The sequence below is a fragment of the Protomyctophum bolini genome, assembly GCF_963924005.1.
Source record: "Protomyctophum bolini genome assembly, chromosome: 8".
NCBI classification, from domain to species: Eukaryota; Metazoa; Chordata; class Actinopteri; order Myctophiformes; family Myctophidae; genus Protomyctophum; species Protomyctophum bolini.
This window is the reverse complement of record NC_137869.1, coordinates 30,852,770-30,870,964: the sequence shown is the minus strand read 5'-3', so window position 1 is coordinate 30,870,964 and position 18,195 is coordinate 30,852,770. Positions and strand designations below refer to the sequence as shown.

At 44.9% G+C, this 18,195-nt stretch overlaps 1 protein-coding gene across 1 annotated transcript in view; it reads left to right on the top strand.

Annotated features, from left to right (window-relative positions):
• The window catches only part of fbn2b (fibrillin 2b), an 88,452-nt gene that overhangs the window by 29,062 nt on the left and 41,195 nt on the right, over positions 1 to 18,195 (top strand). The window contains exons 7-9 of the mRNA XM_080770357.1: positions 4,344 to 4,541; positions 9,677 to 9,802; positions 16,547 to 16,672. Coding sequence (XP_080626483.1) covers positions 4,344 to 4,541; positions 9,677 to 9,802; positions 16,547 to 16,672 — 450 coding nt within the window. The remainder of the gene's footprint in view (positions 1 to 4,343; positions 4,542 to 9,676; positions 9,803 to 16,546; positions 16,673 to 18,195) is intronic.

Here is an 18,195-nt window from a genome sequence, read left to right as displayed (position 1 = left end):
GTGCGTATGTGTTGGAGGGCTGTTGAGATGCGTGGGACGGAGTGACTCGAAATAGAAAAGAGAAGGGAGGATCCTGTGAGTGTGTTTGATCTGCTGAGCAATTCAGACTGTAATCAGACCAAATTGCTTCCGAATGTTGTCGACAAGTCCGAGCCAGGAAGTAGGCTTGCTCTCCTAACCTAACCTGTCTGGCCCACGCACGCACTTGTCCACTTGATACACGCACACACACGCACACACACACACACACACACACACACACACACACACACACACACACACACACACACACACACACACACACACACACACACACACACACACACACACACACACACACACACACACACACACACACACACACACACACACACCCTCCTGCCAGGCACTTACACATGGACTGCAACTCACTCATGTGTAGATGTGTATTTTACTCCACACATCATTTCACTTCCTAGACTAACATAGGCATTGATTGACACATATACTGCATACGCTCTGTCTCTCTCTCCCAGACAGACATAGTGAGACCGACACAGTAATGAGACAGAGACACAGTGAGACAGAGACACAGTGAGACAGACTGCCGTGTCTTATTCAGTCCAGTAAAAGAGCACTGGGTTGCGCTGCTCTTTTGTTTGGCCCCCGCATTATGGCACAGGCACATGCTGTGTTTTACTTCAGACGTGTGCCGTGTGCGTTATGTACACAGGTGTGTGTGTGCGTGTGCGTGTGTGCAGCAGCTAGAGAGAACAGAGAGAGAGAGAGAGTGACAACTTGCTGTGCGTATGTATTTTGAGCATAGACGCACACATGCCGCTTTTGCTGAACTTGGCTACTGTGGTTATGTCTGTCTGGTGTTGCTGATGGTCAAACCATGGGATACTCCAGTCTTCACTCACTGGCTTCAGTGTCTCTCTATTTCTCAACATCAGAGATGTAATGATAGCCCACAGCCAATACCCAAATATGCCTTCTTTTTCCCCGACTTCTTCTTTCAACTTTTTTCTCTCTTTGTTATTACAAAATATACATTAATCACTTCAGATGCGACACATTGTGAGCTTGTATAATCTATTTTAAAAAAAAAGTATTCATTTGAAAACTTGAAATGGGACATTTCTGCATAATGAGCACTTTTACTTTTAGTACTTTAAGTACATTTTGATGCCGATACTTTTGTACTTTTACTCAAGTACATTCCAGACTTTTACTTGTAACAGAGTATTGATATTTTTACCTAAGTAATAAATGTGAGTACTTTTTCCACCAGTGCCGTATGCATTGTATGTTGAGGGTCCAAGGAAGAGGATCACTGATTGTACAAACATCATGTGTGAGTAAATGTTAGCCCAGATATACCCATGTGCAACAATGGAGATGACATCACAGTCAGCTGTCCCAAATGTGGAGTTCCACAGGGCTTCAGACTGGCCTCCAAGTACTCTCTCTGTTAACGGGTACTACACCGCTACTGTCCACAAAATGCATGAATAGGATTCACTTCAGGCCTCTGAATACACCAAAAAGACATAAGCTGCAGCATTGTGTGTGTGTGTGTGTGTGTGTGTGTGTGTGTGTGTGTGTGTGTGTGTGTGTGTGTGTGTGTGTGTGTGTGTGTGTGTGTATGTGTGTGTGTGTGTGTGTGTGTGTGTGTGTGTGTGTGTGTGCGTGTGTGTGTGCGTGTGTGTGTGTGTGTGTGTGTGTGTGTGTGTGTGTGTGTGTGTGTGTGCATTCGTTGGTGTGTACGTGCGGACACATCTGGGCCAGAGGTTGTCCCTCTGCTGTGCCGACTATGCAGGCCACATTAATCCAACCCAGATGTGAGTGGTCCGGAGCTCAGCAGTAGGTCTCAGCTGCTCAGGGGGGGAGACTTGCATTCCTGGCCACAAATTGTGCAGGAAAGATTGTCAGGTCACTGGTGAGTGTGTGTGTGTGTGTGTGTGTGTGTGTGTGTGTGTGTGTGTGTGTGTGTGTGTGTGTGTGTGTGTGTGTGTGTGTGTGTGTGTGTGTGTGTGTGTGTGTGTGTGTGTGTGTGTGTGTGTGTGCGTGTGCGTGTGCGTGTGCGTGTGCGTGCGACAGACAGACAGACAGACAGACAGACAGACAGACAGACAGACAGACAGACAGACAGACAGACAGACAGACAGACAGACAGACAGACAGACAGACAGACATGAACTTGAGGTGGGCTGGCATGAGCCTCAATCTTCGTTCTGCATGATCAGTTTGACCTACTTTATTCCCCCCATCCCCATCTCTCTCTTTCTCTCCCTCATCCTCCCTCATTCCCTGTCAACGTCAAATGGATGTGATTTAGCTTTCATGTAGCACAAGGAAGCAATAAGGGCTAGTGGAGGAATCCCACAGCACAAGACACACCACCACTGAACCCTGTTTGTCTCTGTGTGGACCTCATTGTGTTCTTCTGACTGCAGGCTCCGGTTCCCCACATCTCAGGTTACCGTGGCTGTCACAGTCTTTCCCAACGGTGTATATAGCGTCTTTTTAATCTCCACTGTGACAATCTTGGCGATCTACCTTTTTAATGAAGACTGTATTAGTTTTGGCACCGCCGCAGTGAACTTAATAAGGGCCTCTGCTGTGGGGGGAAGCCGACATTAGGTGCACCGTTGAGTTCTATTACGTGTGACTGAAGAACGGACATGATATTTGCTGAAAATGGTTTCAGCATGAGGTCATTGTGTCTGATTCCTGAAGTGCAGTTAACGTGATTATGTTGTTAGTTTGCTAACTGCAGTGCAGCGTGCGGGCAAGGTACCAACATTTTGTACCTTGCACTTTGTCTTCAACTTTCCTGTGAATTGAGGATGAATGTGACATATTCAAACACCTGATGCTGAGTGGAGAGCTCAGTCTGGTTCCGTTTGGTATGGTCCGGCTAATTAGATCGTTTCCTGAACTGGACCATACAGGTTGGATAGTTCTGATGGGACACCGCTGCGGCAGGTCCTGGTCCTTACTCCTTAGACAAGCAGGCTTCTTTCCTTTGAACAGTCTTTTTCAAATATGTTTACTAAGCAGTGCTTCGAAGTTCAGGAGTTCAGTTTGGTTTGGTTTGGTTAAGCAGTGTGGAAATACCTACAGGAATGTTTGCCATGCGATAATTGTTATTGATGGGAACTAGCGATCCCACCCTCTTATTAGGTGGATTATCTTATTACATCCTTGGAAATAGAAGCCACCACTGTTCAGCTCCACGCCAGAGTTAACACTGTGGAATGTGCTTCAGCATACATCAGCCCACTTGGTTAACTTTAGCAGTTTAGATTCATAGCAACTCTAGCACTCTGCTCTTAATTTAAACTTATCTAAACTACGGTATTCCCCATTTTAGGTTTATACCTATGACCTTTGTGAGGATGTATGTGAAGGATTTGAGCTTTGAATGAATGAAAGAATGAATGAATTTTATCCAAAGGATAGTAAAGTTCAATCAAATGGTTCAGAAGTGGAAAAAGTATTGTGTTGTCTATCCTCAAATCACCTTTTAACCACTTCTTAAACCCTGGGTTAGTGGGTTCCCCCAGGGGTCTATATTTGCCCCATTTTTCTTTTACCCAATACACTAACTAGCTGATCTACAAGCCCACAACATGTCTCATTGTGAGCTTGTATAGATCTCCTATCTTCACAGAATCTTCACCTATTACGACATGCCCAGAAACGCGATGGATTCAAGTGGTTAAAGCTGTATAAACATGCCTTTTCACTGCCATTACTCTTTTTTCCATTTGAAGGGAATATTTAGTTAAAAACAAAAGCTCTACTGTATACATCTGTTTTGTTTAAAAAAGGGGGAAAAAAAGGAAGGAAAGATTATAATTCAGATATTATGTGGGATTGACTTTATAGAGGAAGAGAAAGAACATCCGCACACTAGTTTCTAGAGCTCCATGAGACTTACTTTATTTAGAGGAAACAAATTGCAACGTTTCGACTAGATCTTCATCAGGCAAATAATGCCAGATGAAGATGTTTACCTTGATGCCTGACATCCAGCACCTGGCCTAAATATAGACATTGAGATGTGCACACAATCTTCTCTGTGAATTGACTTTATAACAATGTACTTATTTTGGACCTACATTTTCTACTACAGTTATATGGTCTCCAAAGAAACTATAGTTAAGATAAGTTTGTGGCTGTCTCTTTTTTTTTATCATTTTAAATGAAATTCCCCCATAATATCCTTTGTGGGATTCCAGCAACTTTTGCTCCTGCTGTTTTGGAGAAAACAAACAGAGTGAATTATTAAATGAATCAAACAAACACATTTGATTGAACACATTATGATGAATGACGTCTCCCTTGTGCTCCAGACTACCGGACCGGGCCTTGCTTCACCCAGGTGAACAACCAGATGTGTCAGGGTCAGCTGAGTGGCATCGTCTGCACCAAGACCCTCTGCTGCGCCACCATTGGCCGGGCGTGGGGCCACCCCTGTGAGCAGTGCCCCGCCCAGCCACACCCGTGTAGGCGAGGGTTCATCCCCAACATTCGCACTGGAGCCTGCCAAGGTCTGTAGAATGAACAATGTTATCCGTCTGTTTCTCTCTCTCTCTCTCTCTCTCTCTCTCTCTCTCTCTCTCTCTCTCTCTACTTGTCTCTCTCTCTCTACCTATCTCTTGTTTTCCCCGTATCTGTTTCTCTGTCTCTCATTCAATAACTCATCCATGAACTCTCACGCGCGCATGCACGCACGCACACGCGCACACAGACACACAGACACACACACACACCATGTGCAGATTATGAACACACCTGGCGGATCGTCTTGTGGGCGCACACATATTGAGCACACACATATGTACACGTAGACAGACCTACACACGTATGTGCACGACGTGGACACTTCCAAACGAGCACAAGCTGTGTCACCACAACAAACGGCGTAACCATCACTTTATCTGTCGCCATCTCAGCTGCGGTTCAAACAACATCCCCTGCCCAGAATCAACAACACGGAGTGAGTTTACATGCACACAGACGTCCAGACACTAGCTCACATCCTGCTTACGGACTGTGTGTATATGTACCTTGAAGTCCCCGTCACCAATATCCCACCGCACACGACAAAACGGCATATTCTGAATACCGTGGGTACGAAATATATGCGCACGGCAGGAGTATAAACAATGACGTTTTAATGTTTTTTTTACACCTCAGTGTTCAGGGAGGCCATTTTTGGGGAAGTAATGTACCTTTACAGTACCTACTGAACCACTTAACCCCTATATGGTTGAATGAAGTCCCTCATGGCTCCAAACTAGTGTCTTTTCTGTTTTCTGTTAACGTGGGGAAAGCTCTCGCTGAAAATAGCCGCTCGTCGATTGGCTGTTTTCTGCGACAGTCTTCCCCACAATAAGGACGCATGGGGTTTAAGTGGTTAAGACCCTCGGGAAGTAAATTCAATGATTTGTTTATAAACACATCGTGCATGTTAAATTGTCATGGCTGAAAACGTGTAAACATTCTGGGAACTGTGTTTTACAGAATCTTGTTATGATATTTTGGGCGGGGTTGAAATCAGACCTGATGACGCACCACGACCTTGTGCTCCAATCAATCATAAGTGCATTGCCGTCATTGAGCTCGTAGAGAGGTTGTTTTTGCCACACAAACCTGTTGTGTGACGGAGCACAAAGAACAGTAGTAAGTAGCCTTGCCGAGCCATAAGGCCCATAGGGCAGGAGCCTATCTCCTGTTTCTGTAGCAGTACATCCCCTGGACATGACGCTAGTATGTCGCAGGGACATCCAACCCTTGATGCTGAGTGTCAAGCAAGGAGGCACTGGGTCCCATTATTAGAGTCTTTGGTATGACCCGGCCGGGGATCGAACCCCAACCTCCCAGTCTCAGGGCGGACACTCTAACCACAAGGCCACTGAGCTACAAAGTACAGTACTACCACACAACCCTGTTGTATGACGGAGCACAATGCACAGTACAGTACTACCACACAACCCTGTTGTATGACAGAGCACAATGCACAGTACAGTACAGTACTACCACACAACCCTGTTGTATGACGGAGCACAATGCACAGTACAGTACTACCACACAACCCTGTTGTATGACAGAGCACAATGCACAGTACAGTACTACCACACAACCCTGTTGTATGACGGAGCACAATGCACAGTACAGTACTACCACACAACCCTGTTGTATGACGGAGCACAATGCACAGTACAGTACAGTACTACCACACAACCCTGTTGTATGACGGAGCACAATGCACAGTACAGTACAGTACTACCACACAACCCTGTTGTATGACGGAGCACAATGCACAGTACAGTACAGTACTACCACACAACCCTGTTGTATGACGGAGCACAATGCACAGTACAGTACAGTACTACCACACAACCCTGTTGTATGACAGAGCACAATGCACAGTCCAGTACAGTACTACCACACAACCCTGTTGTATGACGGAGCACAATGCACAGTACAGTACTACCACACAACCCTGTTGTATGACAGAGCACAATGCACAGTACAGTACTACCACACAACCCTGTTGACAGAGCACAATGCACAGTACAGTACTACCAACCCTGTTGTATGACGGAGCACAATGCACAGTACAGTACAGTACTACCACACAACCATGTTGTATGACAGAGCACAATGCACAGTACAGTACTACCACACAACCCTGTTGTATGACGGAGCACAATGCACAGTACAGTACTACCACACAACCCTGTTGTATGACGGAGCACAGTACAGTACTACCACACACAGTGACTCGACACCAAGGAGACGACAGAGTGTGGGTGATCCCATTCAGAACAAATAGCCGTCACAGTCCCATGTTACCCCAAAACACACATATCAACATAAATCAGCAAATGAACAACATGTTGCCCCAATGCACCCAGCGTTCAGATCAGAGAGAACAAAGGGAATACCCCTATTTGAAACGATTTTCATTAAATTACAAAATAATACAAATACAAACGGGATAATTAAATGTACAGCTTCTAATCAAAATGCTGGTGATTACAAAGGGTTACTCTTTTCACTGTCAAGAGATAGTACCCGTATGCTAATATCAGCATATTTAAGCTCCTCACTTATGTTTTGCTGCTGCATATTCTTGTGTTTGAAACCAGGTCTAGCATTTCCATGTGCCAGTCAACAGAACACTTGACTGAAGATCATAATATTAGTAACAACATTACCCATGGAAGCAGAGAGCAGACTCATTGTAGCACATGAATAGTTTCCTGTCTGACACAGTTTTTATACACACTGTTGATAATTTGCTTATCAGTGTTTAGCAGACCACACATGCACACAGCTGGATACAGCAGTATTGGACTTCAAAGTCGAATGGGAGAGACGGGATAAAACCGAGAACAAAAGAGAAAGAGATGGAGTGCAAATACAGTATGAACCGAGTTTCACCTTCCTTCATCAACATCCTCCTGCCCGAGACCTCAGACCAGTGTCTGTCTGTGTAAAGTGTAAACTAATTCTGTCTCTGTGCGTGCGTGCGTGTCTTGCACTCAGTACTCTCTTCAAGCCCATCTAATTAACTTCATGCCTGACCACTTGACGAGGCAATAAGCCTTCATCAATATATGACACATACAGAGGTCATGTCAATATATGACACATACAGACTACAGAGGTCATGTCAATATACGACACATACAGAGGTCATGTCCCTATGCAGTTGCAGTTGCATGTTGCCCAGCTAGGTTCTCAGTCGGCCCCCAGCCCAGTACCACGCACATGGACCCACCCTACCTCTCCGGGGGGATTGTGATGGACCGGTACATGTCTCGAGAGCTAACGCCCTCATCGAAAGTGGTTTCTTTTTAGACCACATACTGTTCTCATTTTCAACCTGTTGAGAGCAGTGTAATAAGTCATGACAATGATGACATGTAGGGCAAAGGGATACAGCCTCCTCTCACTATATAAAAGGCTGTGAGGCACACAAGCCATTAAAGCCAAGTATTACAAATGATCATATTTAACTATATAAGGTTACAGTATTGGAATTCCCATTCCAATATTTGCCTTTAAACACATATTAGTATTGGGGCTAGTACCCAGCTAGTACCCCACTTTAATGCTGATGATCTAACAACGTAATCAATAAGCGATACCAAAGCGTTACACCACTGTGCCATCATTCGCAATATTCTCAGACATCACTTGAGGTCTTTATACACTTTTTCTACTGCCCAAAAAGTTTAAACAGACCGGGGTGTCTGAGCAGTCATGAGATTTACCCAGTTCTGTTCCCATCGATTTATCTTACTCTAAAAATCAGTCTCTCTCTCTCTCTCTCTTTATATTCCACTCTCTTGCCACCTCTGTCTCTCTCTCACTCTCTCTCTAACTCTTACACACACAAACCCACACAGACCAAAGGAGACACCTAATCGCTTGAGAGCCTCGAGCAGAGTCTTGCTGGCAGCAGTACAAAGCACACATGACCATGAATCCAAATGTAAGGGTTGCATTCCAAGCTGCATCAGGATGTTGGCCAGTCCTCTCTATCTCCTTCTCTCTCTCTCTCTCTCTCTCTCTCTCTCTCTCTTGCTCAGCCGTTGGCAAAGAGTGTTCCTCAACACCATAAGATACTGTATTTCCAGCCTTTGTTAAAAAGGAGCAGAAGTTGAAGGTATTTGAATGATTAGAAACAGCCTGTGTGTGTGTGTGTGTGTGTGTGTGTGTGTGTGTGTGTGTGTGTGTGTGTGTGTGTGTGTGTGTGTGTGTGTGTGTGTGTGTGTGTGTGTGTGTGTGCGTGTGCGTGTGCGCGCGCGTGTGCGTGCAGAATGTCCACATGTGTGCGCGCGTGCCTGCCAGCTTGTGTGCATGTGTGCTTGTGGAGGCCTTGGCTGCACCTTTCCAATCACTGCCAACATCCCGCTTACTGACTGGCACTGAGGTGAAGTAAGCCGTGAGTGTGTGTGTGTTTGTGTGTGTTTGTGTGTGTGTGTGTGTGTGTGCGTGCGTGCGTGCGTGCGTGCGTGCGTGCGTGATGACCTAGGAAGGATCAGAGGTTTCCCTCTCACCACGACTACTCCAGAACCAACCCACTGACATATCCCCAGTAGACAGCAGTGACTCATATTGAATACTGGGAAATATGTTTATATTTGAAGCCATTTCCTGTTCAAACAAGAACTGCAGTTGGGCTGTCTGGTAGTGGTCTTACCAAGTTATTCCCTGTTCTCTCCTCCCCACACCCTTATTTCAAAATGTCTGAGAGTGGCCGACAATGTCTTAGTGGCCGAGAGCAAATATGTTCCATGCATCATTTTTATGATTGATTACAGTGTTGTAAATGTATTGTAATGAAGTACATAGTACTCGAAACCACAGAGACCCCACCTAAATGTATTTTATGGACTCTATAGTCTGTATGACTTTGTGTTAGTGTGCAGTAAAGCTTTAGTAGTTTTCAGCTTATTAAGAGCGCTGCATAGGGGGCATCTCTTAAACTAGGAGAAAGTACATTTCAGTACATATGCTCTGCAGAAGCTATTAACTTTATTCGTCTAAACTAGGGCAGTTTTAAATGTTTATTTGATTTATATGGACTTAAGAGTTTCTCTCTGCTTCTTTCCCCTTCTCCCCCTCTTGTTTGTCTGCTCCTTTCTCTTACATCTCCGTCTGTCAGACGTGGACGAGTGCCAGGCCGTGCCAGGTCTTTGTGCAGGAGGCAACTGCATCAACACGGTGGGATCCTATGAGTGTAAATGCCCTGCTGGCCACCGCCAGAGTGAGACCAGTCACAAATGTGAAGGTAAGAGCCTTATGCATTGCCACATATATTGATAGAGCAGCTCCAGTCTGAACATTGTGTTCCCAAATACCTTGAATATAGCCGCATCAAAATGCTAATATGAAGCTGGCATATATACTGTACATCCCCTACCCCTATACATACACCCCTACTGTCATGTCAATAGTTTTGACACCTCACTTGGTGCTTCTCAATATTTTAGTTGGATTGGAACTATAACATGGACAATAATTTTTCTTTTGGAAAGGTAAGGTTTTCCTTACCGTAGCTATAACAAGTAGGCTATAGCACCATGTATTACCCTGAGGTAAACTTCGTTTTAGACTTTATGCACAATATCATACACAACAACTGTACAGCACATATTCAATTAGCAATTTCAACTAAATCAAACGACAGCGTTGGATGTTATAAAACCCATTCTGTTCATAAAGAAGCTGTCCTAACCGAACAGTTATCTAATCTATCACTAAGTTATCTATATCTAAGTTTCAGTTTAGGTGGTTTGACCGACAGTGTGAGGATCCATTGGAGATAGGAGGTTTAGACAGAGGCACAGACGTAAAGGGTGTTTAATACCACTGATTTATATATAAAAAAAATAAAAAGGGTGTTGGTTTCTGCCCGACAGAGACGGTAACAAATTAAGTCGAGGTCTACTTGTCCTTGTACATTTGTCTTTTGCCAGCTCAATTGAATTCGGTGTTGATTTAATTTATAATTAAAATCCGATTTTGAGTTACTGGGGAGAGACAGGTTGAGGATTTTGCACTGACGCCAGTAACCTACAGTTTGTGTAAAGTCCACAAAGGGCTTTAATGGTGTGGACACATTGAGATGTGGACTGAGCATGAGTCTAGTTGGATAGACACACTTAGCGCGGAGTGGGGTCACATTACTATGTGTTGATTGGATGGAATTGAAACAATGCCCAGCAGGGAAAACAGCCGACTGTTAGCCTAGCGGGGGTTGTGGCTCTTGGACAGTTAGCCTAGCGGGGGTTGTGGCTCTTGGACTGAAGCCTATGTGTTCTCAGTCTTCTGGGGAGGATGACCGAAAGCTCTTAAACTGTTCTGGCCAGATGACATGATAGTCTACTGAACAAGGCCAAGACTGAACTGTCGACTGTAGTTTTGTAACAGCGTTCGAGATACTGAACCCCAAAACGTGGCCAGAAAAGATAAGAACTCGAAGTGTGTCATACATTCTAAGCTGTGACTGTGACTGGAAACTGCAGTTACCTCTTCCAGATCCATGACAGGCTATTAGAGCGGAGATGCATGAGGCTCATGTCCCCGATTCATAATTTATGCTCCAATGAGTCAATGAGGAAACTGAGGGGGATGACATCACTGGATTCATATGAATCCCAGGGTTGTGTTGTGGTTTTGGGTCAAATCCATGCCTCGTTACTTACAGTAAGCAGACTGTAGGTGCTGAGCACGGTTTGGGTGGGGACCTTGTAGTCACATTCCAACCGTTGCCTACAATACCAAGAGGGTTGTGCAATCGTAGCATCCCAAAAGACACTGTTGGCTGAACTAGGGTAGGCGTAGTCATTATCAGAACACCAGGAGCTGTGAACTTTATAGAAACTAATAATACAACAAACACCGACACGCATGCAGACACAGACAGACAGAAACACATACAACTACAAACAGAGAAATATAGAGTACATATAAATGCACACACATTTGGTCTAAAAACGCTTAATCAAATGTCCATTAACATGCTCATTAATTGTAGAGACCACCCCCCTATCTCGTTTAGTCTCATTACTTGCCTCAGTAAACTGATTAATATGTGGCGAGTGAGAAGAGAACAGCTGGGAGGGAGCCTTGGGGTCACTCCGGGGTAAGAGACCTGTAGAATTGCATAGAAATGTATGTGCACGACATGCAGATACACACGCACGCACACGCACACTGATACAATACGATTACATACAAAGTCAATGCAAAGACGAGAAGTTGCGCGAGCGCCGCGAACGGGCGTGGCGCGACCTGGCGCAGCACAAACGGGACCAAACCGAGTCGAATATTTAAATTCAAGTCTGAACGCACCTAATGCCACAGGAAGGAGAATGATTCAATTTAAATGTAAGCAGTTTGGGACATTTCTCACACTCTTGTTTTCATATATTCAGTTTGTATGAAAGAGATTGGACTTAGTGGAAAAGAAAATTGCTGCTCAACTCAAATACAGTTTCATTTTACAAGTTGAACTCTAGTAAATTGGGCCCCAACCCCAAAGCGGATCTAGCTGTGAATCATCATTGTGTGGTTGACTCAAAGTGGGCAGGGGGGGGGGGGGGGGGGGGGGAGACTTTCCTCACAGAACTGAGATCTACGTTCGACACTGCAAAATCTTGAGTCTTAATTTATGTATGTTAATTTAATTTAACCCAATAAAATCTGGAAAGCATCTGTGTCACTTTAAATTTTAAACATTTAACCATTTTTTTTTTTACTTTGGCTATTCAAAAATAGCAGATATACAAGCTCATAGCGCTACGAGCTTGTAGATCTGCTATTCTGTCCGGACCAAATTGATCAACTCACATCTTCTACAGCAGTGGTTCCCAAAGTGGGGTCCGGGGACCCCCAGGGGTCCTTCAGGGAGTTCCAGGGGGTCCCCAGCTAAATGATAGTTAGGAACCAAATGAACCCTTATGGGTCTGTAACTCAGAGTGTGTACAAATGGAACCAAATGGACCATTTGTACACTCTCAGAGTTAAATTAACTTAAATTTTACAATATAAATTGGGGTCTCAGAGATAGAAATGCCATTAAATGGGGGTCCGTAGCCTAACGCATATCAAACTGTTTGTCATTGACATTAAACGGGTTGAGAATCACTGCTAGAGCTGTAAAAATCTTCTCTTATGGGGGTCCCTATGGCATATCTTTTCAAATGGGGGTCCGCGGGCTAATTAGTGTCAATTTGGGGTTCCTTGGCATGAAAAAGTTTGGGAATCACTGTTCTACAGGGCCCTGGAACAAAATGTTTTGAGATGGGGTCGGCGGCCAAATCCATTGGTTTGAGAACCACTAAAACTCAGGCTTTTACATTTCTCCAAATGGATATTATAGTATAGAGTAGTGATTATGATCACAGAGGATTCGACTGTGTACAGCTGATGTACTGGGGAAAACAAATAGTTACATATCTTTAATCGCGAATCTGCAGGGAACCCACATTTGGTGCAATCTCGCAGACAATCAGTCCAGATCCTCGGGGAGAGACGTTTTTATGGAAATGCCCTCGTAGTTAATGCACAAACACAGCCTCACTCAGTGAAAGCTGGCCCAGTTGACTTAAAGCGGAGTTTTGGTAGTGGTTGAGATAAATTGCAGTTAAGATGTCAAGGGCCTGATGGTTTAGGGCATAATTAACAACCCACCTGGTTCCAGAGTCCCTTTTTAGCTAACATATATGCCTCACAATATGTCTTTCTTTCCCCCCTCCACCTCTCTTTCCCCCTATCCTTCTCCTTTTTCACTCCCTCCATTTTCTTTCCATAAATACAGCCTTTTGGCCCAAAACCAGCTGTTAGAACTGAACAAAGAAGCGCTTACGGCATCTGGGAGACTTTCTCATTACACACATGCGTGCGCGCGTGTGCACGCACACACACACACACACACACACACACACACACACACACACACACACACACACACACACAGTACACACACACAGACCTCCCCGCTGCTTTGACACATGCAGTCAGACACACATATTTGCGGTGTTAAAAAAATACACACATTATGTATTGCAACCACACCTTTTCCCACTTTGTACAATGATATAAATGATGCATTATGTAAGGTAATTTTACTTACTGCCACGTGCCAACAGTTCATGCACACACATATGCAACGTCCCTCCCTACACACACACACACACACACACACACGTCACACACACACACACACACACACACACACACACACACACACACACACACACACACACACACACACACACACACACACACACACCACACACACGCACACACACACACACGCACACACACACACACACACACACACACACACACACACACACACACACGCACGCACACACACACACACGCACACACACACACACACACACACACACACACACACACACACACACACACACACACACACACACACACACACACACAAGCAGACATACGCAGACGTTGTGGCTTTGATGGCGGGGCAGTGGTCATTTATCCAGGTGGCAGATGTTTGATCCTGCAGTCTTGCAGTGTGTCTGTCTGTGTAGAGTGTACAGTCTGGTATAGCGTCTACTGCTGCTGCTGACACAAGGTTTACTTGGCTGGGAGCGTTTACGGCCTCAACAGGGCCTTTTACCGGTGCTGTCGGACAGTAGTCAGCAGGGGAGGAACAGCCTCTTAGCTTCCCGCAGCGGGCGTCGTCACGCACACAGAGAGAAACACACACACGCAAGGAAAGATCAGAGCAAACACGCTGATGTACGGTTCTCTCTTTCTTTAACCCGTTAAGGCCCAGAGGCCGATTCTACAGATGTCTTCTGAATCCCCACAGCTTTCTGAAAAACATTGTTTTTGCTACTGTATATCAGTGGTGCTCAAATCTTTCCACTATCACAGACCCCCAACATCCAAAATGTACGTTATGCATTTGGCCGCGAACCTCCATCTCAAAATATCTTTGTTCCAGGGTTGTTCCCAGAAGCAAGGATTGAGCTAAAAATTCAAATATTTGCACAAACCGTCACGATTTCTTAAAAATAGCAGATCATGCCGCACTATGAGCTTATATATCTTATATTTTTGAATAGCCAAAGCATAAAATATGGCTAAAATAAAAAAAATCTCCCGGTTTTAATGGGTTAAGACTCCTCGAAACACCCACATCCACCGTCGTCGACACCACACACACACACACCACTAACTGTTACTAGTGTACACCCTGCTCCCTGCTGTCCCAGACACACGCTCACACGCTCCACCTCCCCCCCATGCTAACTGTCCATTCTCCACACACCCTGTGTCTACACGCTCCACCTCCCCCCCATGCTAACTGTCCATTCTCCACACACCCTGTGTCTACACGGTACACCCGCATGTTGTAATTATGCCCCATAGCGGTGCAGTGATTATGTATGCATATAAATAAGCGTGACACATCATAAAAACCCAATACTTCTTCCTGGAACCACACTTTGGGTTTACACCGTCGTGGGGCAGCAAGGGGGGCCCCTCATACTGAATAATAATAAATATGTCCTAATATATACCGTCATAAAGAGCACCACACCGAGGTGGGCCTTGCCAAGCGCTGTTAGCCAGGTATACCAAACCCTAGGTTGGTCTGTATGGGTTGGCAGTTTGGCACAGCCCTGACGGTTGCCAACCCATACAGACCGGCGTGAAAGAATAATGCTCTGTTCCCGACTAATAATATTGCTTTTCCCTCGAGTGACTCATTTTAACACATTAAGACCTGAGGCCAATTCTGCAAAATGCCTTCTAAATCAGTAGTTCTCTCACTTTTTCAAGAGTCTTCAAAAATGTTAAAAAATAGCAGATGTACAAGGTTGCAGCGTGGCACGAAGTGACGCGGCGTGAGCTTGTACGTCTGCCGTTTTTGAATAGCCAACGCTGAAATCTAAAATGACACGGATGCTTTCCTGGTTTTACTGGATTAAGTGTTTCTCAGTATAACGACGGGCCTTGGTTTGAAGTTAATACCCACGCGCATCTAAACGGACAGCAGTCATAGGTTGCCTTCCTGTACGTAATTGCACAATTTCAACATGTTTTATTAGAAATACTGACTCATGGGCTGCCGTGGAGACTCAGCCAATCATGTTGAGCGCTCTGCATGAAGCAAAGATCTAACCTGACATCATGGGTTATTGGGTTCAAGGCTCGCGGCCTGCTGTGTTGATGTCATCTCTATTTACTGTTTAAAAAACACCATATAATTCTGCTCCCCGTCCTTTTTATTTCAACCTAAATACAACAACGTTTCGTCCCTCCGGGCTTTCTCAAGTCTCTATTTACTGTCTCACTAAAGCCTTGTTTAGACTGTATTGTGTGTTGGTGTCACGTGAGGAACATAGCTGATCTACAAGCTCACAATGCGGTTGCAAAAAATATCGTATTATATTGGTTCATGTACTTTGGAAAATGTTGTAATGTTAAGAGCACTGTATCTATTTCTGTGGTGTTACATGGACTCTAACCTTTGGCTGTCTGGAACACGCTGCTGGACTGTGGTTTGGTATGATGCATTATGGGAAGTTCTCCCCATTAAGATGGAGGGGTGTTGGGGGAACTCCCCATTTCCATTTGGATGACTGTGAGTCAGCCGCACTTGTGTTAAACGTTATGAAGTCTACTGAGGTGTGCTGGAGAGATTGTTAAATGTAGCACAGCATGACTTAAAGCACCGAGTTTCAGACTGGAGACTAACCAAAACACTTCTCTACACTAATTTTTACTTCATCAGCTCATAGTGTACATAGATCGAATTTGTATTCTCAAAGGGAGTTGCTAACGCTTCCAATGCAATAAACATACATTTAAGCCCGCTATTGCATCTTATTAGGCGTTAACAACTTGTGAACCTCGCAGCATTTTTCATGAGTGACTTGCATAAAGAATAATCACCTACTAAGTCTGTATCTTGCAATGTGAAAAACATATGTGGTACTGCATTTACATATTGGTGTGTGTGTGTCTGTGTGTGCTTCAGACATCGATGAGTGCAGCACCATCCCAGGTGTGTGTGACGGAGGAGAGTGCACCAACACTGCAGGCAGCTACGTCTGCACCTGTCCACGAGGCTACATCACCAGCACAGATGGCTCCAGATGTGTGGGTGAGTTATGCACGCACGCACGCACGCACGCACGCACGCACGCACGCACGCACGCACACACACACACACACACACACACACACACACACACACACACACACACACACACTCCGCTCTTTTCCTGTCTCGTTCTCTCTCTCTTCCTAGCCCCCTGGCTAGCCAAAACCCTCACATCTGGACCATAACTTCCCATACTCATCTCCTCGCCTCCGTCTCTCCTTTCCTGTGGATGGTGTTGTGATGAGTCAAGCTGGCCTCCAGGCCTGTGCCTGCCATGTGTGTGCTCGCACACGTGTGTGCTCGCTATTCGGCCTCGACAGAGTTACTTTAAAGAAAATGTAAATTAATTCAAATTAAATACATTAATTTAAATGTTAACATTTTTACTGTATCAGTCACACACACACAGTATACAATACTGCACACGTGAGTGTGCATGTGTTCAAACGTGTGCTTTTACTGCAGTTACATCATTTATACCCTGAAATACTACCAGGTGTTGATGTATTCCTCCCAATAATATAATGCTCTCGGTTTGAACAAAAATGTCTGCCCCAGTCAACCGCGACCAGGTGGGAATACATGATCTCACATCAGCTACAAAACCCAGCAGGATACGGCCACTCTGTTTCCCTCTATCAGCGTCAGAGAGCTGACCCTCCTCTGCTGAAGTAGGCTCATGTAGTGAAGCCCGACCATTTTGATTTGCTGTAATTGAAAATTCATGTGGCCAGTCAGTCAACCCATCCAATCCTTCATTATGAATATTATTTTCCCCCGGCTTGGTTTGTTTCCTAGATTTCATTTCATCCGTCTTCCATCATCTGCTGAAAGTTACAGGGCTTGTATGTTGACGTCCTGGAGAAAGAATGGTGAAGAGGGAGGGGTTGGGTGGGGCCTGGTGGAGTGGGCTTGTTGTCTGGCTGCCCAAAGAACAATGGTTACACTCGCAAATAGCTTCACTGTTGCAATGGAATTTATGGAAACCTTGTATCCAAAACCCTTACTTTTCGGTTACATGGCTTTAGTTCCGACACTATTGGTCCGACAGTCATTAGACCGACAACCTAACCTAACCCTAACCTAACCATAACCGCAAACACGGGTGCAGCGCATGTTCGAGCACTAGTCCGACCGTTGTTCCCGCAAGTCGGACTAATGCTCCGTCGGAATTACCATTATTACCACTATTATACAGTAACAAGCTCTTGTTACTTTGCATTAGTTAAATATTTATAAAACCCACAGACAGACTTGAGCATTCATTTATGATAAAAGAAAACCACATAAAAAACATGACATACTGGGTTTCTGCCTTAAAGCACCAGTATAATATATGTTGTACATGGCATACGTCTCAGTGCTGATGGTGTCTGATGTCACAGCTACTTGGACAGGGTTAGGGTCATCTGGCATCACTTATGGCAGAGGAAAACAAAAGATGACAGCACTAACGACAGCAAGGTAAGCAGCTGATGATGGAGAGGAAAGGAAATTAAGTGAACGCAACCAAGTAAGAAAGG